This window comes from Haliotis asinina, chromosome 6 (genome assembly GCF_037392515.1).
Source record: "Haliotis asinina isolate JCU_RB_2024 chromosome 6, JCU_Hal_asi_v2, whole genome shotgun sequence".
NCBI classification, from domain to species: domain Eukaryota; kingdom Metazoa; phylum Mollusca; class Gastropoda; order Lepetellida; family Haliotidae; genus Haliotis; species Haliotis asinina.
The window spans coordinates 1,316,873-1,337,625 of NC_090285.1; the positions used below are offsets into that span (position 1 = coordinate 1,316,873).

A 20,753-nucleotide genomic window follows, 5' to 3' on the forward strand; every position below is an offset into this window, starting at 1 on the left:
CACAGCTTTGTTAGAATTTTTGTCCTGCCATTTTGAAGCTGCCCAAACTATCACAACAAGACGGCATGAGTCTTATGGTATGTCAGTCACTGTTGCACCAGACTTAATTATTGACAGATGTTATATTCATAAATAGACAAAACCAGACATCTTGTTGGGGTTTTTTGACATTAGAGAAGATAGAGGCATGGTTTGTTTCTCCCAAAGTCTTCTTATCTTACATCAGCTTGGAATTCCAAGTCAGTTCTGGACAATTCATTCATTCATTCATTCATTCATTCATTCATTCATTCATTCATTCATTTATTTAGAGCAAGAATAAACCCAAGTCGCTCACTCCAGGTTATGTTTTGTTTTGTATGTCATGGTTAAGGTAATGATTGAAAGTAAAAGTTTAAATCAACCATATTCTGTTTTCGCAGCGTGGCCAGACAGGGATTCTGAAGTACTTCAAGCTCCAGGAGTCCACCAACCCCAAGAAAGTAGATGATGACACCAAGGTCAAGATCAAAGGTAGTCATCAAGTCTTGCTGTTAACACAGACAATAATCAACATTGTGGTTTTGCTATCTTCGAATAATGAACTTGTCAAGTTCAAGTTGACTTGAGAGACACAACTAAATGTTCTCGTGCTCAACTGGCAACATCCGACCAGCTGCTAATGTCATTTCCCTAAACATCAGGCTGTTGTCCAAGTTTGTGACACCTCTTGTTGTACACTACAGCTTCTGTTTGCTAACTGCATGGTATCACTGTCCACAGAGTATGGTCGACAAGTGAAACACACGTTCCTGGACTCCGTGTTCGGAGGACAGCTGGTCAGCACCGTCATGTGTGAGGAGTGCAAACATGTACGTACGTCCAACAGTCATGTCGCAGATAGGGTACATCTATGTACGTCCAAGAGTCATATTGCAGATAGGGTACATGTACATATGTCTGTCCAACAGTCATGTCAATAGATAGGGTAGTTTGATTCTGTCATGCCATAGATAGTCTGGCGGGGTAGTCTGATAACGATGTTTCAGTCGTACAGCTGATAGCCAGTATACTCTAACAGGATTTAGTCCTGCAGTAGATGGGAGTGTGTGCAGGGTATTATGATTCAGTCTTATAATTATTTATTGTTAGTTCTCTGTCACATCAGTTAATGCCTCCTGTGATCAAGTCACTGCTATATTGAGGATGTAGATTGTTGTGCCTCCTTCTTTGATCAAGTCACTGCTATATTGAGGATGTAGATTGTTGTGCCTCCTTCTTTGATCAAGTCACTGCTATATTGAGGATGTAGATTGTTGTGCCTCCTTCTTTGATCAAGTCACTGCTATATTGAGGATGTAGATTGTTGTCCCTCTTCCTGTGATCAAGTCACTGCTATATTGAGGATGTAGATTGTTGTCCCTCTTCCTGTGATCTAGTCACTGTTATATTGAGGATGTAGATTGTTGTGCCTCCTTCTTTGATCAAGTCACTGCTATATTGAGGATGTAGATTGTTGTCCCTCTTCCTGTGATCTAGTCACTGCTGTATTGAGGATCTAGATTGTTGTGCCTCCTCCTGTGATCAAGTCACTGCTATATTGAGGATGTAGATTGTTGTCCCTCCTCCTGTGATCAAGTCACCGCTATATTAAGGATGTAGATTGTTGTCCCTCCTCCTGTGATCTAGTCACTGCTATATTGAGGATGTAGATTGTTGTCCCTCCTCCTGTGATCAAGTCACTGCTATATTGAGGATGTAGATTGTTGTGCCTCTTCCTGTGATCTAGTCACTGCTGTATTGAGGATCTAGATTGTTGTGCCTCCTCCTGTGATCAAGTCACTGCTATATTGAGGATCTAGATTGTTGTCCCTCCTCCTGTGATCAAGTCACTGCTATATTGAGGATGTAGATTGTTGTGCCTCTTCCTGTGATCTAGTCACTGCTGTATTGAGGATCTAGATTGTTGTGCCTCCTCCTGTGATCAAGTCACTGCTATATTGAGGATCTAGATTGTTGTCCCTCCTCCTGTGATCAAGTCACCGCTATATTAAGGATGTAGATTGTTGTCCCTCCTCCTGTGATCTAGTCAGTGCTATATTGAGGATGTAGATTGTTGTCCCTCCTCCTGTGATCAAGTCACTGCTATATTAAGGATGTAGATTGTTGTCCCTCCTCCTGTGATCTAGTCACTGCTATATTGAGGATGTAGATTGTTGTGCCTCCTCCTGTGATCAAGTCACTGCTATATTGAGGATGTAGATTGTTGTGCCTCAGTAGCGGCAAATGATGCATGCTGGTTTCCAACACTGACAGGTGTCGCAGATATTTGAGCCATTCCTGGATCTGTCCTTGCCAGTCACAGAGGAGAAGGTAGGTTACTCACCTGTATATTGTCATCACACGAGTTAGCATTAGCCTCGCTCATGCTGTTTAGATATTAGTCAACGCATGGGGTCATTAGTCTGTGAACGACCAGATTAAAGAAATATACCAAACCATGTTCATGACCTTGTTGAAGCAGACCCACACATCCAGTACATGTTGTATGTATTGATGAGATACGTCTAAATGGAAGCCAGTGTTTGAATTTTGCTTGTGTGTCCTGCAGCCTCAGCGTCCGAACCTGATCCTTGGGGGCCGAAAGAAGGAGAGCATGGACACCGAAGAGTTGAAGGGTGTGGAGGGGGGTGTCCCGGACAAGCCCACGAAACATGGAGACAAGAAAAAGAATAAGAAGCAGTTAAAGAGAGAGGCCAAAGCCAAGGTACTGCGATGTAGATCGTATAGTCAGAGCTGACTGACATGCTGTTGAAACTACTCAGATCATGTTCCAGTTACTACAGGAGATTACCAAGAAGAATGTTGTAGAGGAGTGACTGTTACTGACTCACCCAGTTAAATACTGTGGAGTGCAGTAGCTTTTTCAGGAAGATCTTAACTGTGCTGTATTTTCTTCATTTAATTTCAGCGACGTGGTGCCAAACTGTCTAAACAGAAGAGCTGGACTTCTGCTGATGACATTTGCAGGAAGGATGAGGCTGGTGGTGAGGAGAAGAAGATGTCCATGTCAGTGGACAAGGTGCGGGAAGATGACGGCGACGACTCTCAGGGGAGCGGACATGATGACCAGTCAGGTGAATTTTGCAGACACATATTTATTTTGGTCAGATTCATTAAATGAGGTTTCCATGGAAATGGTGGTCACAGAAGTGTGTCCTAGCAACACCTATGATATAGGGCGAAATGTCATTGCATGTATGACAATCTGCCTCTCTAACTTGTCCTGAGGTACATATATAATAGTAAGGACTTTCCCTATGACTTGCACCACACATGGACGGTGCATTGCTTGTTGCAAGATGGTTGTGTGAGAGGAAAGACTAGACCTTGCAATGAGGAATGAAGAAATGTTTGTGTTATTCAGATGCTGACATTGAGGACAACTTGGAGAGTGACACATCCCGACTGGTGCACACCCAGCTGGAGGATGGGGAGAGAAAGGATGTGTGTGTGACCAATGGGGACAGAGTGCAGCAGGAAGCAGTGTTTGGTGGGAAGACAGATGGCCAGACTCACAGTCAGCCTGTAGACGTGGAGACTGATGGTCAACTGGGACATATAGCAGCAGAACAAATCTCGTCCAATCTCCATGTGGCTGGCGGAGTGTGTACAGGAAACGGGGACATCAAGTCGTCTCACAGTCAGGGACTGACCACCAACAGTATTGGTGAAGGTGGAACATCTATAGCAGCAGTCAAAACAGATGTCACTAGTTTATGTAATGACTTGAGTGGGTTGACTTTTGCCGATCAGTCGGAGACTGAAGAATGTGATACCAAAGATATGTGTGTTGATGTGAACTCATGTGACCGTGTGGGGACTTGCTGTGCACGATGTCATCAGAACGGGGCAGCAGTTAATAATGCAAGTCAAAATACTGATGTCCTACTGAACAGTAATACTGTGATAAGTATGAATGGAGAAGTTGAGAAGTCTGTGATAAACGATGTGGGTGCAGAGTGTGAGGGGCTGAGAGGCCCAGAGATGGAAGGCAGTGGTGCTGCCGCCTACAGTGTGCTGGATGTCGCCACTCCAGGCAGCCCTGAGGATTGTGATAGTCAGCTGACATTGAAGGGGGAGAGTGAGGACACACTGCACTGTCAGTCCCCACGAGACCTGACAGAGTGCACGTCCATGCCATCCACAGAAGACATACTGACCAATGGTCTCACCAGTGACCGACAGTCCCCAAACCAGGCCAAAAATAAGGTAGAACTGAGGAAGCAGGCCCAGCACAAGTCGATGAATCCCCTGGCTCCACGTTACCACCCAGCTCCCAAGGAGTGCTCCATTATGTCCTGTCTACATCAGTTCACTTCAGCTGAGCTGCTCACCGGCTCCAACAAGTTTGGCTGCAAGCAGTGCACCAAGACAAAACGCAACAAGACAATCTCTCAGCAGAAAGGTACAGTACCCTTGTATTGTGAAACTGTTCACCAGTCAATGTATCATGTCCCCCTTGCCGTCCAGAACTGTTTGTATGTTCTGTGTTTCTGACAGTGAATCTGATGTTTCTGTTGGTATTTACTCAGCAGTAATTGAACCCAATGTGAACATTTCCTGCTTTGTTTCAACTTTTCGTTTTCATGGAATATGATTTGGGTAGCTAGGTGCTCATGTCTTTCTGTTTCTGGCATGTAAACAATGGTTAGAAGAAAACTATAATTTCAAGTTTTGTAGCTTGAAATTAAATGTCTCATTCCTTGAACAGAAAGTCTGTAGATGGTGATTGAATATTTCAGGCAAATATGAGCATTGTTGCAGTATCATTGCATATTATACATCCATCATCTGTTTTGATTACTGTATTGATATTGAATAATTAATGCCAGTTATTTTTGTGTGCAGATAAGAAGACGTCAGAGACGGTGTATTCCAATGCTAGTAAGCAGTACCACATCTTCCTGCCTCCGTCAGTGCTTACGCTGCATCTCAAACGTTTTGAACAGGTCGGTGACTCCGCAGAGATGTAGGACTGCCCCTTGGGATTCTGTCCATTGTAGGAGGATTTGTATAAAATCAGTTGTGAAATGCAAATAGAATGTGAGAAGTTCACACAAAATGTTCACTTTGCAATTGTGAAATTTACATGACATCATGACCTCTTGAGGACCCAGTACTGGGACAAGTCACCATATATTGTAGATGTTTGTAAGAATGGTAAGTAACTCGGAAACAACAGTTCAAAGGCACACCACACTGTGAAGGTACTGACATTGTCAGGCATACTTTGTCTGCCTTATGTATTGAGCTTGTGTGAAAGGCATGACCTGACACCAAGTGATCTTCTGTTTCACTAGTTCTTCCTACTTCTGAAGCATCATATGTTACCTTTCCCACACCACCATGCATCTGTTTCACTGTTTAGGGTTACAACAGTGAGCTGTTGTTTGGATTCAGCCACAGACATGTCACCAGAAATGATTGTATTTCAGGTTGGTTTCACATCCCGGAAAGTAAACCGCCATGTGGACTTTCCGTTTGTGTTTGACTTGGCCCCCTACTGTAGCGCCCTCTGTCAGGTAACAACTCACACTGGGGGAGATAACTGGAATTGTTATGTAGATTGATGGTTGGGAAGGGTACACGTTTATGTCTTGCAGTGATTAGTTTACTTTTTGTTTCTTAATAAGTCCGTAGCAAACATTTCTTTCATTTGCTTTTCAAAGCTGATTAATCACCTATGATTGGATGCTTAAGGTGGAAGCACATGTTGTGAATCTGTTGGAACCTCATACACAGCACACACTCAAGACAGTGAAAGTTTTCATGTACAGTATCATGTTCAACTCCAATGTAGCACTCAAATTTGCCTCTCTAAATAAGGGCAGCTTTCCACACAAGGCCATGCACACTGATTGTAAGTCCCAGTTCCTTGATCGATACTCAATCTCTCAACATTTTGAAAGTGAGAGTAAACTGTTTACCATAGTGAACCATGTAAAATATCAGTCCACTGTATGTGGGATCATCCACTTATCTCTTATCTGTGGTCACAAGTTCTGTGGATTAAAGCATTACACTTGAATGTTTCAGGGCATTCGTCCAGGTCAGAAGAAGATCCTGTACGCCCTGTATGGAGTAGTGGAACACAGCGGCCGACTGTCCGGCGGGCACTACACCGCCTACGTCAAAGTACGACCCTCATTAGCAGCACTGACTAACTACCTGAACACCCAGGTCCCCACCCCCAGGGACTACATACACCAATACACCCACCGTATGATGAATGGACCCCGTTCTCCAGTGGAGGATGAGCTGAGTGACGAGACCCTGGAGACTCTGGTGCCCCCAGGCAAGTGGTACCATGTCAGTGACAGTCGGGTCAGTGAGGTACAGGAAGCCAGTGTCCAGAGGGCACAGGCTTATCTACTGTTCTATGAGAGAATATACTGACAAGAATAACCCAGAGATCTAGAGCACAGATGTTTCTACTGTTCTGGAAGAGCATGTGCTGCGTACATAGCCCAGTGAGGGAGATGGACAGCTGAAGAATCTCTTGTGAATGTGATGTATAGCCAGGAGATGTTGGTGCAGGATTCAGACCAAATGTTTCATTTTAAAGAACTCTGCATGATATTACCAAAGTTTAGTAAATTGTTAATTACGTTTCTGAAAGTAATTTTGAAAGAAAGAAGTATTTAATGTGAGGCTTGATGGATGGTTTTGAGGGCTGTGGTTAGCATAGGAAAGAATTGTGATATTCAGTCTGAAACCTCTGCATATTTCTTTCCTTCTTCCAAGCACATTCCACACATATTAATGCAGGACAAACCAAACGCCAAGTGTCTTTCTTTGCAGGATTCTTTTGCTCAGAACTGTGATGTAACCTCATGGAATAAAAACCTGGTCACAAATACCACCCAGAACACAAACCAAATTACCAGTATTCCTTGTGTAAGTGTCACATGTAACTAGTATCTTGCTCAAAGAACCAGTCTCCCTGTACGTGTGGTCAGATGAAACCAGTGTTCCTCTCACTCAGAGCTAGTTTCTGTTCTGTTGAAATCATGTGTCTACGCTGATACCAGGTGCAAGCATCTGCCGTTTGGCACCTCTACAATTGTGAACCTGTGTACGTAACATGGAACCAGTCACATAAAATCAGTGTGTCACTCAGAACTAGTTTGTGTGTCACATGGAACCGGTCACACAGAATCAATGTGTGTCACTTGGAACCAGTCACACAGAACTATTGTGTGTAATGTGAAACAAGTCACACAGTACCCGTATGTGTCACCTGGGTCCAGTCACACAGAATCAGTGTGTCACCAGTGTGTGTGTCACATTGAACCAGTCACAGAACCACTGTGCATCACCTGGGACCAGTCACACAGAACCAATGTGTGTCACCTGGAACCAGTCACACAGATCCAGAGTATGTCAACTGGAACCAGTCACACAGATCCAGTGTGTGGAACCAGTTTCTAGTTGGCACTTACAACTTGGAAAAGTCCAGTAGAGCAGAACACATCAAATAAACCTTTTGATGGATGTGATTATCTGATGAAGCCAATGTTGGGACATATTACTAAAGAAATAACATCTGCATGAACATGTCTAGTATATAACCATATTTGGTAAAGTCAAGGATCTTCTTTCTGAACGTAGTTTTAACATAGCACTCTTATTCTGGTTTGGTGTGGATCACTTGATACTGCCGGGGAAGCAATGTTCTGTTGTTGACTCACTTCATTGCTCTATCAGTGAACATGAGAATATAGTGTTCACTGTTACAGGTGTCACTAACATTAGATATGTACCAGTAGTCCTAAGTCCTGTTCAGTACTGTGTCAATGTTTGCTCCAGGTAGATACGGGTGATGGTCACAAGGCCACTAATAACTATACATCCTGCAGCACATCTTTATGTGTGAAGGTAGATGTTCATGGAATGTGGAACCAAGACATAACATTTGTGTGTAGTCAGTTACAACTGTCCTGTACTTGTATGTTCCAAGATTCATTGATCCAGTTCTGATGGTTTATTCCCTGCATTTTGACAGGACAAGGATGTCATGGAAATATGTTGAAGTTGGTTACTTCATGTTTTATTGGATTCATATCTAAGTCTCTGCAACTTTTGATATTGTGTATGTGTGTGAGGAAATGACAGCATGTACTGACGACACCCTCTCACTGGTTCCATCAGCGTCCACGGCATCCAGGTACTACTACAGTAGTGTCTGCTGTAGTGATGCTGAACCATGCTTGTTACCATGGTTACTCCTCCTGATATCACAGGTGGCTATCTCAGGGCTGTCACTCACTCACACCACTTGGCAGCAGTGCTATGTACATTCATTTGTGTATTTATTTCCATTATACTGTTGTACATCAAACTGACCTTTGTAAATACATAGGAACTTGTCGATATCACTGATGATTGCTTAGAAATAAATACAAGGGGTAATGTCCTCATTTTGTTTTTTCTCTACATGGGTGTGTCTTCTTGAGGGACTTACACATGGAGAAGAATAGCTTGGGATACCATTTGACATGTGAAGCCCAGACGTATAGACCAAGGCTGGAGAAACAAGAACGACCTTTATAAACTTATCTGCGAATTTTATTTTCTGTAGTAAAGTAGGTTCCTTCCAGAATCATGTAGATATTTGCTGTGACTTTGCACTGATCATTTCTAAATGTAGGTTTTGAAGTACATGTATTTATGATTGAAACAACTCTTGCTAGCACTGATGGTAAAATATCACATCAATGAAAACATCCTTTACTAAGTGGCGACAACTGGTTTCGAACCCGCAGCCCTTTGCTCTCAAGCTTGATGCTTTTATCCTCAAGACTACGAAGGATCGCTGTGAAGAAACAGATTTTTTGTCAGTAAGAACCAGGTGTTCCTCACACGACAGGTACTATGGGCAGCACACGTGCAAGACACGAGTAGCACGTGCAAAGCAAGGTGTTGCCTGCCAGTTGCATCCCCGCTGATGCTAGCTGTTTCAGTAGTGTTGCTCTGCCCAGTATATGTACACTAAACATTTGCACAAATTTAATACATGTTTGTGTTTTACATTCATTACGGTTCATATGTCGGATAAAACACTCGGTCTAAATACAACTGTAAACCCCCATTTCACCTTATCTCGCCAATGATGGTGTTTTACAGTGGCCAATCTAGTGATGTAGCGTCTGACTGGAATTATTTCTGAATATTCCTTCCTTTGGGGAAGGCTATGGTAAATCACATACAAGGTGCAAGGTTCCTCAGAATAAGGCACAGAATGTTGGGTTGGGTACATGTTGGCATGGGAGATGGGGGTTACGTGAAATAGGTCATGCAGGGGAGGAGTATGTGTTGTGGGAGACTGGAGACAGTAGGTACATGAGATGGGGCAGGGGGCAGGGGTCTGTTGGATAAGACATTGGAGGCAGGGGTACTTACGCGAGGAGAATCGTGGGGATAGGGGTAGGTGGGTGGATCTAGGGGGACTGTGATATGTGGGATGGGTGTCTTCTGAGAGGGATGAATTCCACGACATCAGGTGGACTATTTCATGTTCTTGTAGGCAACTGTGAAGATGCTCTCGGCCTCATCTTCTGTTCTGGGGTGGGTCATGGAGGGGAAGAGTACACATGGTGGGACATGGGAGACCTGGGTTACGTGAAGTGGGTCATGGAGGGCAAGAGTACATGTGGTGGGACATGGGAGACCTGGGTTACGTGAAGTGGGTCATGGAGGGCAAGAGTACATGTGGTGGGGCATAGGAGACGGGGGTATGTGAAGTGGGTCATGGAGGGCAGGAGTATGTAGGGTGGGACATTGGAGACGGGGGTACGTGAAGTGGGTCATGGAGGGCAGGAGTATGTAGGGTGGGACATTGGAGACTGGGGTACGTGAAGTGGGTCATAGAGGGGAGGGGTGCGTGTGGTGGGACATAGGAGACAGGGGTACATGAAGTGGGTCATGGAGGGCAAGAGTACATGTGCTGGGACATAGGAGACAGGGGTACGTGAAGTGGGTCATGGAGGGGAGGAGTACGTGTGGTGGGACATTGGAGACGGGGGTACGTGAAGTGGGTCATGGAAGGGAGGAGTATGTGTGGTGGGACATTGGAGATGGGGGCACATGAAGTGGGTCATGGAGGGGAGGAGTACATGTGGTGGGACATAGGTGACGGGTTACGTGAAGTGGGTTATGGAGGGGAGGAGTACGTGTGGTGGGACATTGGAGACTGGTTTCTTTAAGTGGGTCATGGAGGGGAGGAGTACGTGTGGTGGGACACTGGTGATGGGGGGTACGTGAAGTGGGTCATGGAGGGGAGGATTATGTGTGGTGGGACATTGGAGACGGAGTTACGTGAAGTGGGTCATGGAGGGGAGGAGTACATGTGGTGGGACATTGGAGACGGGGGTACGTGAAGTGGGTCATGGAGGGGAGGATATGTGTGGTGGGACATTGGAGACGGAGTTACGTGAAGTGGGTCATGGAGGGGAGGAGAACATGTGGTGGGACATTGGAGACGGGGGTACGTGAAGTAGATCATGGAGGGGAGGAGTACATGTGGTGGGACATTGGAGACGGGGGTACGTGAAGTGGATCATGGAGGGGAGGAGTACATGTGGTGGGACATTGGAGACGGGGGTACGTGAAGTGGATCATGGAGGGGAGGAGTACATATGGTGGGACATTGGAAACGGGGGTACGTGAAGTGGGTCATGGAGGGGAGGAGTACGTGTAGTGGGACATTAGTGATGGGAGTTACGTGAAGTGGATCATGGAGGAGAGGAGTACATGTGGTGGGACATTAGTGATGGGAGTTACGTGAGGTGGGTCATGGAGGGGAGGATTATGTGTGGTCGGACATTGGTGATGGAGGTTATGTGAAGTGGATCGAGGAGGGGAGGAGTACGTGTGGTGGGACATTGGTGATGGGGGTTACGTGAAGTGGATCATGGAGGGGAGGAGTACATGAGGTGGGTGTACATGACATGGGTCAGGGGGCAGGGATCTGTAGGATGGGACATTGGAGGCGGGAGTACTTACGCGAGGAGGGTCGTGGGGGATAGGAGGAGGCTGGTATATCTAGGAGGACTGGGATATGTGGGGTGGATGAATTCCACGACATCAGATGGACTATTTCGTGTTCTTGTAGGCAACCGTGAAGACGCTCTCGGCCTTGTCTTCTGTTCTCATCTTGTACTTGTGCTTTGGGCTAGACCTGAGAAAGAGATGGCGAGTTAGCCAGTGGCATTAGTGTTAAAGGCATGTACGACAACGGAATCACCATAGGCAAGATTTTATTTTTCATACACCACAACATAAGAGCCATTGTAACGACAGAACCTTGTTACAAGTGCAAGCACCAACGTCCTTTCATGCAACCAGACAATATTGTCAAAAACGTTTCGTGGATACAGATTAACATAACTTATACGCATAAAGCTATGCAAAGTCAAAAAGTTCAATCATTTTAAATTTAATGGCGCACCGATGTCACACAGTTAGTCAGAACGTGGCTCGCCTTGTTACAGAGCACTTCCAACTGGGGAACATCACCACTTTCCATGGCCAGCACTCAGTCCAGACTTGTCAGTAATTGAATGTGTCTGGTATGTCCCTTGAACGATATGAAAGATACGTCACCGTCAACAACCGTCGACAAACGTGGCGCTGATCGCAGACAGAACAGTGTGGAATGAGCCGAGTTGTCCCTGACGTTTGATGTGAGTGCATACCATGTCGACTCCTTTATTGTTTTGCGGATTAACGAAATATCAACAATTAAGTTTGGCTCTGATGGTAAAGGACATGACGGACATTCGGGTGCTTTTGACCATAATGTAACAAACTCTAAGGTCATCTAACGTTCCGCGATGGCGGCAAATCAGAGAGAGAGAGAGAGAGAGAGAGAGAGAGAGATAAAACTTGCCCTATTCGTTTGGCGTCTTCGATAGTTTCCGGTAATTTCCGGTTCAGTGTTTCCGGAAGGGCGAGAGCTAGCCCTCCAGCAAGAACAGCGGTAGCACCAAATACCACCAGAGGAAGAGCCTGCTCGCCAAATGTACCTCCAACAAGTATGCCCTACAACAGAGAGACATCACAGACGTATAATGACCTAGAGGCTTTGCAGTTCCTTCTGTTATTCGCCATACTGATACAATGAGTGGGAACCACGCCTTTTGGCACAGATCCTAGAGATTTTAGACGAAGTCCCGAAGGGGGCCGATAATCAGATTTACAGTACGTATCTACTATATACGATGACTCTGACAACGAAGGCTTCTCGCCGATTCATAAAATGTCAACAAGAACTCACTAAATCGGAAATGAAAGGGGAGATAACTCCGCCTATCCTCGAGAACGTCAGGTTGACTCCAAGCCCAATGTTTCTCAGAGGTGTGGGATACAACTCGGCGGTGAAGATGTAGATGACACCAAACGCCCCTGACGACCCCATCTTCCCCACCAACGACAGTACCATAAGCGACCAGTCTGCCTCTGAAACAAAGACGACAAATCTGCCACAAATGTGTATCATTTTATGGAAAGCAATAAAAGCAGAGCTTTGATGAATATACTGCTGAAAGACAGATTTCGACCATTGGATGACTGTGTGACAAACAGATGATGATTTTGACTGACTTTGATTAAGTAACGTGTAAGCGATGCTACCAGAATCCACATAATGTCGCCTTTCCAGCTCCAGACCAGTCTTCATCATAATGAAATGCGACTCTGGAGAGAAGCACATCACCGTCATGTGCACATGGCGAACAGAGATGAATGAATATTACGCTGACCCAGTGACCTATTAACGATGACCTCGATGGCTATTGCAGGTTGGAACGAATAGATACAGAACTCATTACACCTAGTCACATCTTAGGCTTATCAAACGAACCACACCAGCATTTGCATACTACCTACCCTCAACCTTGTGACATTATCCACACCGACTGTTCTCACAATACCTACAAGGGTTCTCAGTTCACCACCATACGTTTATCAGTTTGAACAGACCTATGCCAAAGCCTCCATGTTTCAGTACGATGTGTATTGTCCACACCGTTATTCAATCCACGGTTTTGATCAGTAAACAGAAGCACACGTGTGTCCAATATCCAATTGCTGGTTATCGCTTGCTAGTGGTTCATAGTAACAGTACACGATGGTTCATCTTACAGACTGACCACCGTCCACCTACTTCCGACGGCGTAGATGGCAGGAAAGACGGTGAGCACACACGCCACGCCTCCTAGTGACATCAGTGCACACAGCAGTACCCGGCGGCCGACACGGTCCAGCAGGAAGATAGACAAGATATACCCCGCCGCCTCCACCAGCGCCGATAGCACAAAGTTGAGGTATATGTTGCCACTGAGGTTGGAGATGTTCAGGGTGAGTCCGTAGTACACCAGACTCGACACCATCCTAGAAACAGAGACCGCAAGTAAAGAGGCAGATTATGTAAGGAGATATTCGCAAGTGATCAAATGTTGCCTTGTCACATATTCGAACATCTGCACATGACACGTCGAGAACCGTGCTCTGAGACAAAACCATGTCCAGCCTAAAGCAGTTTGTTCCTTACATAATAATCCAGGTGCTAGAAACAGTGTTGACTTTTCCGCCAACACTGTATATAGACTGCGGGGATTCTACCACACCTCAACGCAAGCGCAACGGGTATCACGTAGAATTTATCTTCTGTAGCAGAACAGTATTAATCTTAGCAGAAATCTCATCTCACACTTGTGTCGTGTGTGGTTTTCGTGAGTCGGTGGCAGGAGGCTCACCAGATGTAGAAGAGGATCAAGGACCGCACTGCCAGAGTTTTGTTGGTGAACATCTCTGTCAGCTTCCCCTTGGGTTCATTCTCTGCTTCCATTGTCTTGTCGTCGAACAGCGTTTCTGGAAGCGTAATCTTGTTGACCTTGGCGACTTTCCGGACGATGTCTTCTGCTTCATGTAAACGGCTTTTCGACATCAACCAACGGGGAGACTCTGGTATCAGCCTGCACAACACACATTACAACATACTGACACACTGCAACTGATGGATAACAAGCCTACACAACAGACATTGCATCATACTGACACACTGCAATAGACGGATAACAAGCCTACACGACAGATATTACATCATATTGACACACTGCAACAGATGGATAACAAGCCTACACGACATATATTACATCATATTGAGTCACTGCAACAGATGGATAACAAGCCTACACAACAGACATTACATCATATTGACACACTGCAACAGATGGATAACAAGCTTACAAGACAGACATTACATCATACTGACACACTGCAACAGATGGATAACAAGTCTGCACAACAGACGTTACATCATATTGACACACTATGTGATCAACAGATGAACAATAATGCGTGATGTTACATGATATTGTTAATGGAGGAAACACATTAAAAAGTAGCATGCTATTATTGTTAAGACCAAGTTGTACGGCTTCAACACTTAGCTCAAAGCCACACCAACTTCCAGAAGGCGATCTTACTACCAAGTCCACACAAACGTGTGGGAGATGCGATCGCCGTTATGATCTTGTGCAAATGGACACAGGACATCAACGGGTGGATATGGTATACTGACCACCAGTAGCTGAGGAAGAGGACAGCTGGCGAGGCGAGGGCCAGCACCAGGTGATGCCAGTCCGGGAGGAGGAAGGCCACACCCGCCATGATGATCATCCCCAGCACCCAGAACAACTCGATCACGAGGCCGGTCCATACACGCTTGGATGGACCCACGAACTCCACTCCTGCAGCCGGAAGATCAGGAGTTTACATACAGACTTACATACTCGCCTTCACTGGCGCATCACTTAATCTCACCTTTAACCTTATTCTATTCAAGGGAGACGGACACATATAAAGTGCCTTAGTGATATTGGTCAGATGTCTAGAATAATCACACAGCTGACCAAACTTCAGGTAGAACAGAGACAACCTGTTTGGCTTAACTATAGCAAAGGATACCAAGAACGTGGATGTCGTGATCGACAAATCAAGGACAAGTCGTCTCAGTAACGTTGATGTTGTGGTCTATCCTACCTATTACAGGGTCTTCCAGGTACGTTGATGTTGTGGTCTATCCTACCTATTACAGGATCCTCAAAGAACGTTGATACTGTGGTCTATCCTACCTATTACAGGGTCTTCCAAGTACGTTGATGTTGTGGTTTACCCTACCTATAACAGGGTCTTCCAATAACGTTGATGTTGTGGTCTGTTCTACCTATTACAGGATCTTCCAAGATCATTGATGTTGTGGTCTATCCTACCTATTACAGGGTCTTCCAGGTACGTTGATGTTGTGGTCTATCCTACCTGTTACAGGGTCTTCCAAGTACGTTGATGTTGTGGTCTATCCTACCTATTACAGGGTCTTCCAAGAACGTTGATGTTGTGGTCTATCCTACCTATTACAGGATCTTCCAAGAACATTGATGTTGTGGTCTATCCTACCTATTACATGGTCTTCCAAGAGCGTTGATGCTGTGGTCTATCCTACCTATTACAGGATCTTCCAAGAACGTTGATGTTGTGGTCTATCCTACCTATTACAGGGTCTTCCAAGAGCGTTAATGTTGTGGTCTATCCTACCTATTACAGGGTCTTCAAGGTACGTTGATGTTGTGGTCTATCCTACCTATTACATGATCTTCCAAGAACATTGATGTTGTGGTCTATCCTACCTATTACAGGGTCTTCCAAGAGCGTTGATGTTGTGGTCTATCCTACCTATTACAGGATCTTCCAAGAACACTGATGTTGTGGTTTATCCTACCTATTACAGGGTCTTCCAAGAGCGTTAATGTTGTGGTCTATCCTACCTATTACATGGTCTTCCATGAACATTGATGTTGTCGTCTACCCTTGCTATTACAGGGTCTTCCAAGTACGTTGATGTTGTGGTCTGTCCTACCTGTTACAGGGTCTTCCAAGTACCTTGATATTGTGGTCTACCCTAGCTATTACAGGGTCATCCAAGAACGTTGATGTTGTGGTCTATCCTACCTATTATATGGTCTTCCAAGATCATTGATGTTGTGGTCTATCCTACCTATAACAGGGTCTTCCAAGTACGTTGATGTTGTGGTCTATCCTACCTATTACAGGGTCTTCCAAGTACGTTGATGTTGTGGTCTATCCTACTTGTTTCAGGGTCTTCCAAGTACGTTGATGTTGTGGTCTATCCTACCTGTTACAGGGTCTTCCAAGTACGTTGATGTTGTGGTCTACCCTACCTATTACAGGATCTTCCAAGAACATTGATGTTGTGGTCTATCCTACCAATTACAGGGTCTTCCAAGAACATTGATGTTGTGGTCTATCCTACCTGTTACAGAGTCTTCCAAGTACGTTGATGTTGTGGTCTATCCTACCTATTACAGGGTCTTCCAAGAACGTTGATGCTGTGGTCTATCCTACCTGATACAGGGTCTTCCAAGTACCTTGATATTGTGGTCAGTAGTATATACAATGGGGGTTCTGGACCACTTTCAAGAAAAGTCTCTACAAAGCCTTATTTACTAAATAAGGCTTTGGTTGGGACCTTAGCTCTTGCTACTATTACCCCTACTACAAAAAAGTTGGCGTGCCTATGTCACGTTTACCGTGTGTTGGTAGGAGGTAACACTGTGCCGTACGGTACGATCAATAATTCTTCTCTTACAAACCCCCTACCCGGCCCATCCCTCAAGTAGTACAAGTTAGGTTCGTCGGCTTTCATATCCACTTTATCTATGTTGTAAGTTTTGACTGACCATATAGGATCGGTGGCCCGCTTACGGCTATCACCCTCGTGTTCCCCCGGCTGGTATAGATACCTCACTAGGGCCCTATCTGGATCCCACTTTTTAAAAAAAAAGTCTCTACAACACCTTATTTACTAACTAAGGCTTTGGTTGGGTCCTTAGCTCTTGCTACTATTACCCCTACTATAAAAAGTTGGCGGCCTATGTCATGTTTATATCGATGAAACAGTTTAACGTGAACCGCCTACGATCTCTTTGGTGTTCATAATAAAGGCTTGCTGGGCTTTTTGTATCCCCTGTTCTATGTACTTTTTTTTCTCGTCCTCGCTGATAGCAGACTTACGAGACTTGGATCGAATATCTTGTTTCATTCCGTTATATTTTTTGAGTTCAGAGAGGATTGAACGAAACTCCTCTTCTGAGATCTTACTGTCAGAGAGTGCCGTGGAAATACGCTCACTCACTGTGTTCAGCTTTGCTTCGGCCAGAACCCTGATCTCGTCGTGTTTCAATGCCTTACGATGAAGTCTGCGTGATACTAACTTAAGCGCCAATCCTGCCAACCCTGCCACCCCAGCTGTTATTTCAATACCTAGCACTATAGGTGCGGCCACGATGGTAGCCAACAACCCAACGCCTGCCGCCCCTAGTCCCATGCTGGTTGCCATAAGGGTAGTGTCAGCCCCGTCCACGATATTGAAAGCTCTATTGTACTTCTTACATAGTGCTTTCCGCGTGTCACGGTCTTGTTCTAGTTGACGTTTCACATCACATAACTGCCTCAAGCGGAACCCATCTACGGTTTCCAACGTCTTCGCTACTTCCTCTACGACTGGGTACAGACCCATCCTATAATATATATTTTGAAAGATATTTTAATTGGGTTTCAGTTAAAAGTTTATTAATGAATTTGAAGTCTACAAGATCTAGACTATTAGTCAGGGTAATAGGTGAGAGGCTAATATACCTTTCTGTTGTAATAAAAACCCCACTGAGGCTTATTAAGCGGTTTATAGGACCCGCGTGATCCTGTTGTATAACAATACGACAATATTGGTCTAGGTGTTCGTCAAACCAGTGTATTGACACCCCGGGTAAAATTTGGTGTACTCTTGAGGTGTTTTCATTACCTAAATAGGAAAAGAAGACTTCTATGATGAGTGTGAAAGGGAGTAATATTTTATCAAGATATTTACTATAAAAATTATTGCTAAATGTTAATTTATTTTTTGGTACAGACTTTAACATATTTTTTTCGATACCAAGAGTTATCATGTATAATTCACCCTCCGAAATGAAATCCCCGGGCCAGATACCGTTATTCCTAATCTTAGAGACCAACTCCAATTCTTCCACCCCATCTTTTAATGTGATATAAGGTGAGGCGAATGTTAAGTTGACCAGGCATTTGGGCTCTTTTAAATCTGATAACGACACCAGTCTGTACACGTTGTCTTTGAAGTGCAGGATGTATAATTCATCTTCCTCACCAGGCTGATCGAATCCCTCAGTATCTCCTAGGTCGTTAAGCGTAGTGTTGGGATGATTGGCCATTATTATACTATTACGATATAATTTCCAACTGGTTTTTTGATAATAATTCAGGGGTTAACTTCATACCCATGAAGTGTATGTTGTCAGGTAGGAAGATCTTGGTTAGTGATATCTTGTTTTCCACGATCACGTTGACCCCCTCCAGACTGGTGTCGGCTCCAACACCCACCCGAACGTAAACGTTGCAAACTTGATACTGGTGGCGTTTCACCCACCCCAGTTTGATCCCCTTCACGATCTCGACATCATTCACCGATGGTTCCCCTAGGTAGACTTTGATGATCAGTGTTGAGTTTGCCGGTAGACTCTCTAGTATCTTGACCACGCCTTCGAATTCAGACACCAACTGCAATGTCACGTTTTGTATGGTCAGTTTACTCGATAGCATGTGGGCTGCCATAGTGTTGAGTGGGCTGACGACTACGCTACGTCTCTGAGTTGGGACATAAGCCACGAGCAGGGTTCCATTGTTCACGACTTTGTTTAGGTGGTTGTCTTTGTTATCAGTAAACACGTAAGGGGAGCCGAGCCTAATATTGAGAAACCAGTCGTTATCGGGTAACAACACCCACTTGTCATCTTCGGTGAAGACGAGCATATATGGCTTGTTTCGGGCGACGGTAGTGCTCTCAACATCGTCTAAGTCGAACAGTTTACCCCCGAACGATGGGTATATTATCCAGTTATCACCGGTGTTGACAAGGGCGTACTTAGTGTTGACTGTTGCTCTTGTGGTATCTACTATATCACTTAGGGTTCCACCGGAGACTTCAACGCGTTTGTAAATGTTGTTTTTCAGTTGCAAGGCGTACGATTTACCATCTACTCCGGGAGCGTCGAAACCGCGCGTGTCTCCGAGGTCGGAGATCCCGATATTGACGCATTTTTTCACTCCGGGCCCTTGTGCGCTGGTCATTTTACATGAAGCGTTAAGCTGAGGTATCCTATATTTACAGGATTATGATTTATATCTAACACCGATATTATCAGCTCAGGTATGTTGCCCTGGGTTAATCTCTTATACTGCCGTGGTGAAAACGACTCGGTTCTACCGTCGTTGTATTTCTCAGTTTTCACCGGCACTGCTCTCAGTATAGTGGAAGGGTGACCTCCTTGAATGTTGTACGTTGTGCTCACCTGACCGAGATGAATGTACAACTCTCGGTACGGTACTAGGTCGGGTAACTTCGTGCCTGTGACGGTTGTTGTTGGTTTTATCTCGTCAGGAGACATACCGAGTATCCTCGCTAATGGTCGGCCGAGCCTCAAGGAGGTTCTTCCGTTGTTGATTAACACCACTGTGCCGTTTGAGTCGTTCATCTTGAGTTCGGCTCCCAGGGGTTTGAAGACCTCGTCGTTTAGAGAGCACACGCTGTAGTAGCCGTCAGTTATCTGACTGCGAGCCCCACTGACGAACAGCTTATTGTTGCTGGCGTTGATGTTAGTCCATTGCGGTAGGTAGGTGATATCACAGAGTGTGACTTCGAGTTGACCTGACGTGTTATCGATCGCGTGCGTCAGCTGAACGGCCTCACCGCTCGTTATTCCTGGAAGTGTTATGTACATATTATAATATATAAGTTATATATTATAATATGGATTTAGCACACTTGAAAATCGTGGTGGCAGGTAGTACGGGGTTTAAAACAACCTTTATTAATATCTTTGAAAACTATATCGTGTCCGTTAATAATGCGCAGGCGGTGGTAAACTGGAATCAAAACCCAATGCAGTTTTGGCAGAACCAACTCAACTTTGCTGTGTGGTGTGCGACGACAGGGTCGGGTGTGACACCAGACTACGGTATAGACGAACTGAGTAAGGCAGTCATTTTGTTTCATATTTATTATCAAACGAGACGAATATTGAAGGAAATAAGTGCTCCTCTTCCCCAAGATAAAGCGTGGAGTATGACGAATAACCCCTATGATAAACGCGCTTATGAACGTGTTTGTGGGGAGTTTGAGATTCCAACGAATAAAGACTTTCGCCTTCCTGGTGTTAACCATGGTCTCGGTATAGTTCTCGTGTACTTCTACAGGTCCGGAACATATCAGGCCGGTTCTAAAGATGGTTCATACAACCCAAACCGTCATACATTTACAGGCCCCACAACTAATGAAAAGATCCATGTCAGCTGTATAAAGCAAACCAATCCTGATGCAGCCACAGCCTGGACTAAAATGATCTCAAAAACATCGAAAGAATTCACTCGTGCTGGTACAATACGCTTGAACGACTCGATTCGAACGTACGTGTGGGCGCTGTTGGGTGCGCAGTCGATGACGCGTTCCAACATCCTTGGTAAGAGAACTGCTTACGACGCTCAGAAACAGTTCGTTTCCAACGTTGAGGATGCTATCAATTCTCCAGTTGATCTTCCGCGGGCCATCGACCGTTACCAAA

At 44.9% G+C, this 20,753-nt stretch overlaps 2 protein-coding genes across 4 annotated transcripts in view; one reads left to right on the forward strand and one right to left on the reverse strand.

Annotated features, from left to right (window-relative positions):
* Nucleotides 1-8,458, forward strand: part of LOC137286387 (ubiquitin carboxyl-terminal hydrolase 45-like) — a 28,778-nt gene extending 20,320 nt beyond the window's left edge. For both annotated transcript variants that reach the window (XM_067818225.1, XM_067818224.1), the window contains exons 12-20: nt 423-513; nt 763-851; nt 2,296-2,352; nt 2,591-2,746; nt 2,951-3,116; nt 3,407-4,447; nt 4,891-4,991; nt 5,478-5,564; nt 6,079-8,458. In XM_067818225.1, coding sequence (XP_067674326.1) covers nt 423-513; nt 763-851; nt 2,296-2,352; nt 2,591-2,746; nt 2,951-3,116; nt 3,407-4,447; nt 4,891-4,991; nt 5,478-5,564; nt 6,079-6,438 — 2,148 coding nt within the window. In that variant the 3' untranslated portion in view covers nt 6,439-8,458. The remainder of the gene's footprint in view (nt 1-422; nt 514-762; nt 852-2,295; nt 2,353-2,590; nt 2,747-2,950; nt 3,117-3,406; nt 4,448-4,890; nt 4,992-5,477; nt 5,565-6,078) is intronic.
* A 130-nt stretch (nt 8,459-8,588) lies between these two features.
* Nucleotides 8,589-20,753, reverse strand: part of LOC137286436 (organic cation transporter protein-like) — a 31,721-nt gene continuing 19,556 nt past the window's right edge. Inside the window, exons 6-12 of one of the 2 annotated variants that reach the window (XR_010956992.1) lie at nt 14,627-14,795; nt 13,800-14,018; nt 13,208-13,434; nt 12,320-12,501; nt 11,933-12,084; nt 11,047-11,221; nt 8,589-8,857 (exon numbers count right to left, since the gene is read on the reverse strand). Coding sequence is in view for 1 of the 2 variants with exons in the window: in XM_067818298.1 (XP_067674399.1) it covers nt 11,137-11,221; nt 11,933-12,084; nt 12,320-12,501; nt 13,208-13,434; nt 13,800-14,018; nt 14,627-14,795 (1,034 nt within the window). In the remaining variant the exon portion in view is untranslated. Of the gene's footprint in view, nt 11,222-11,932; nt 12,085-12,319; nt 12,502-13,207; nt 13,435-13,799; nt 14,019-14,626; nt 14,796-20,753 lie in introns of both variants that reach the window. The other variant, XM_067818298.1, reaches the window with a different exon arrangement.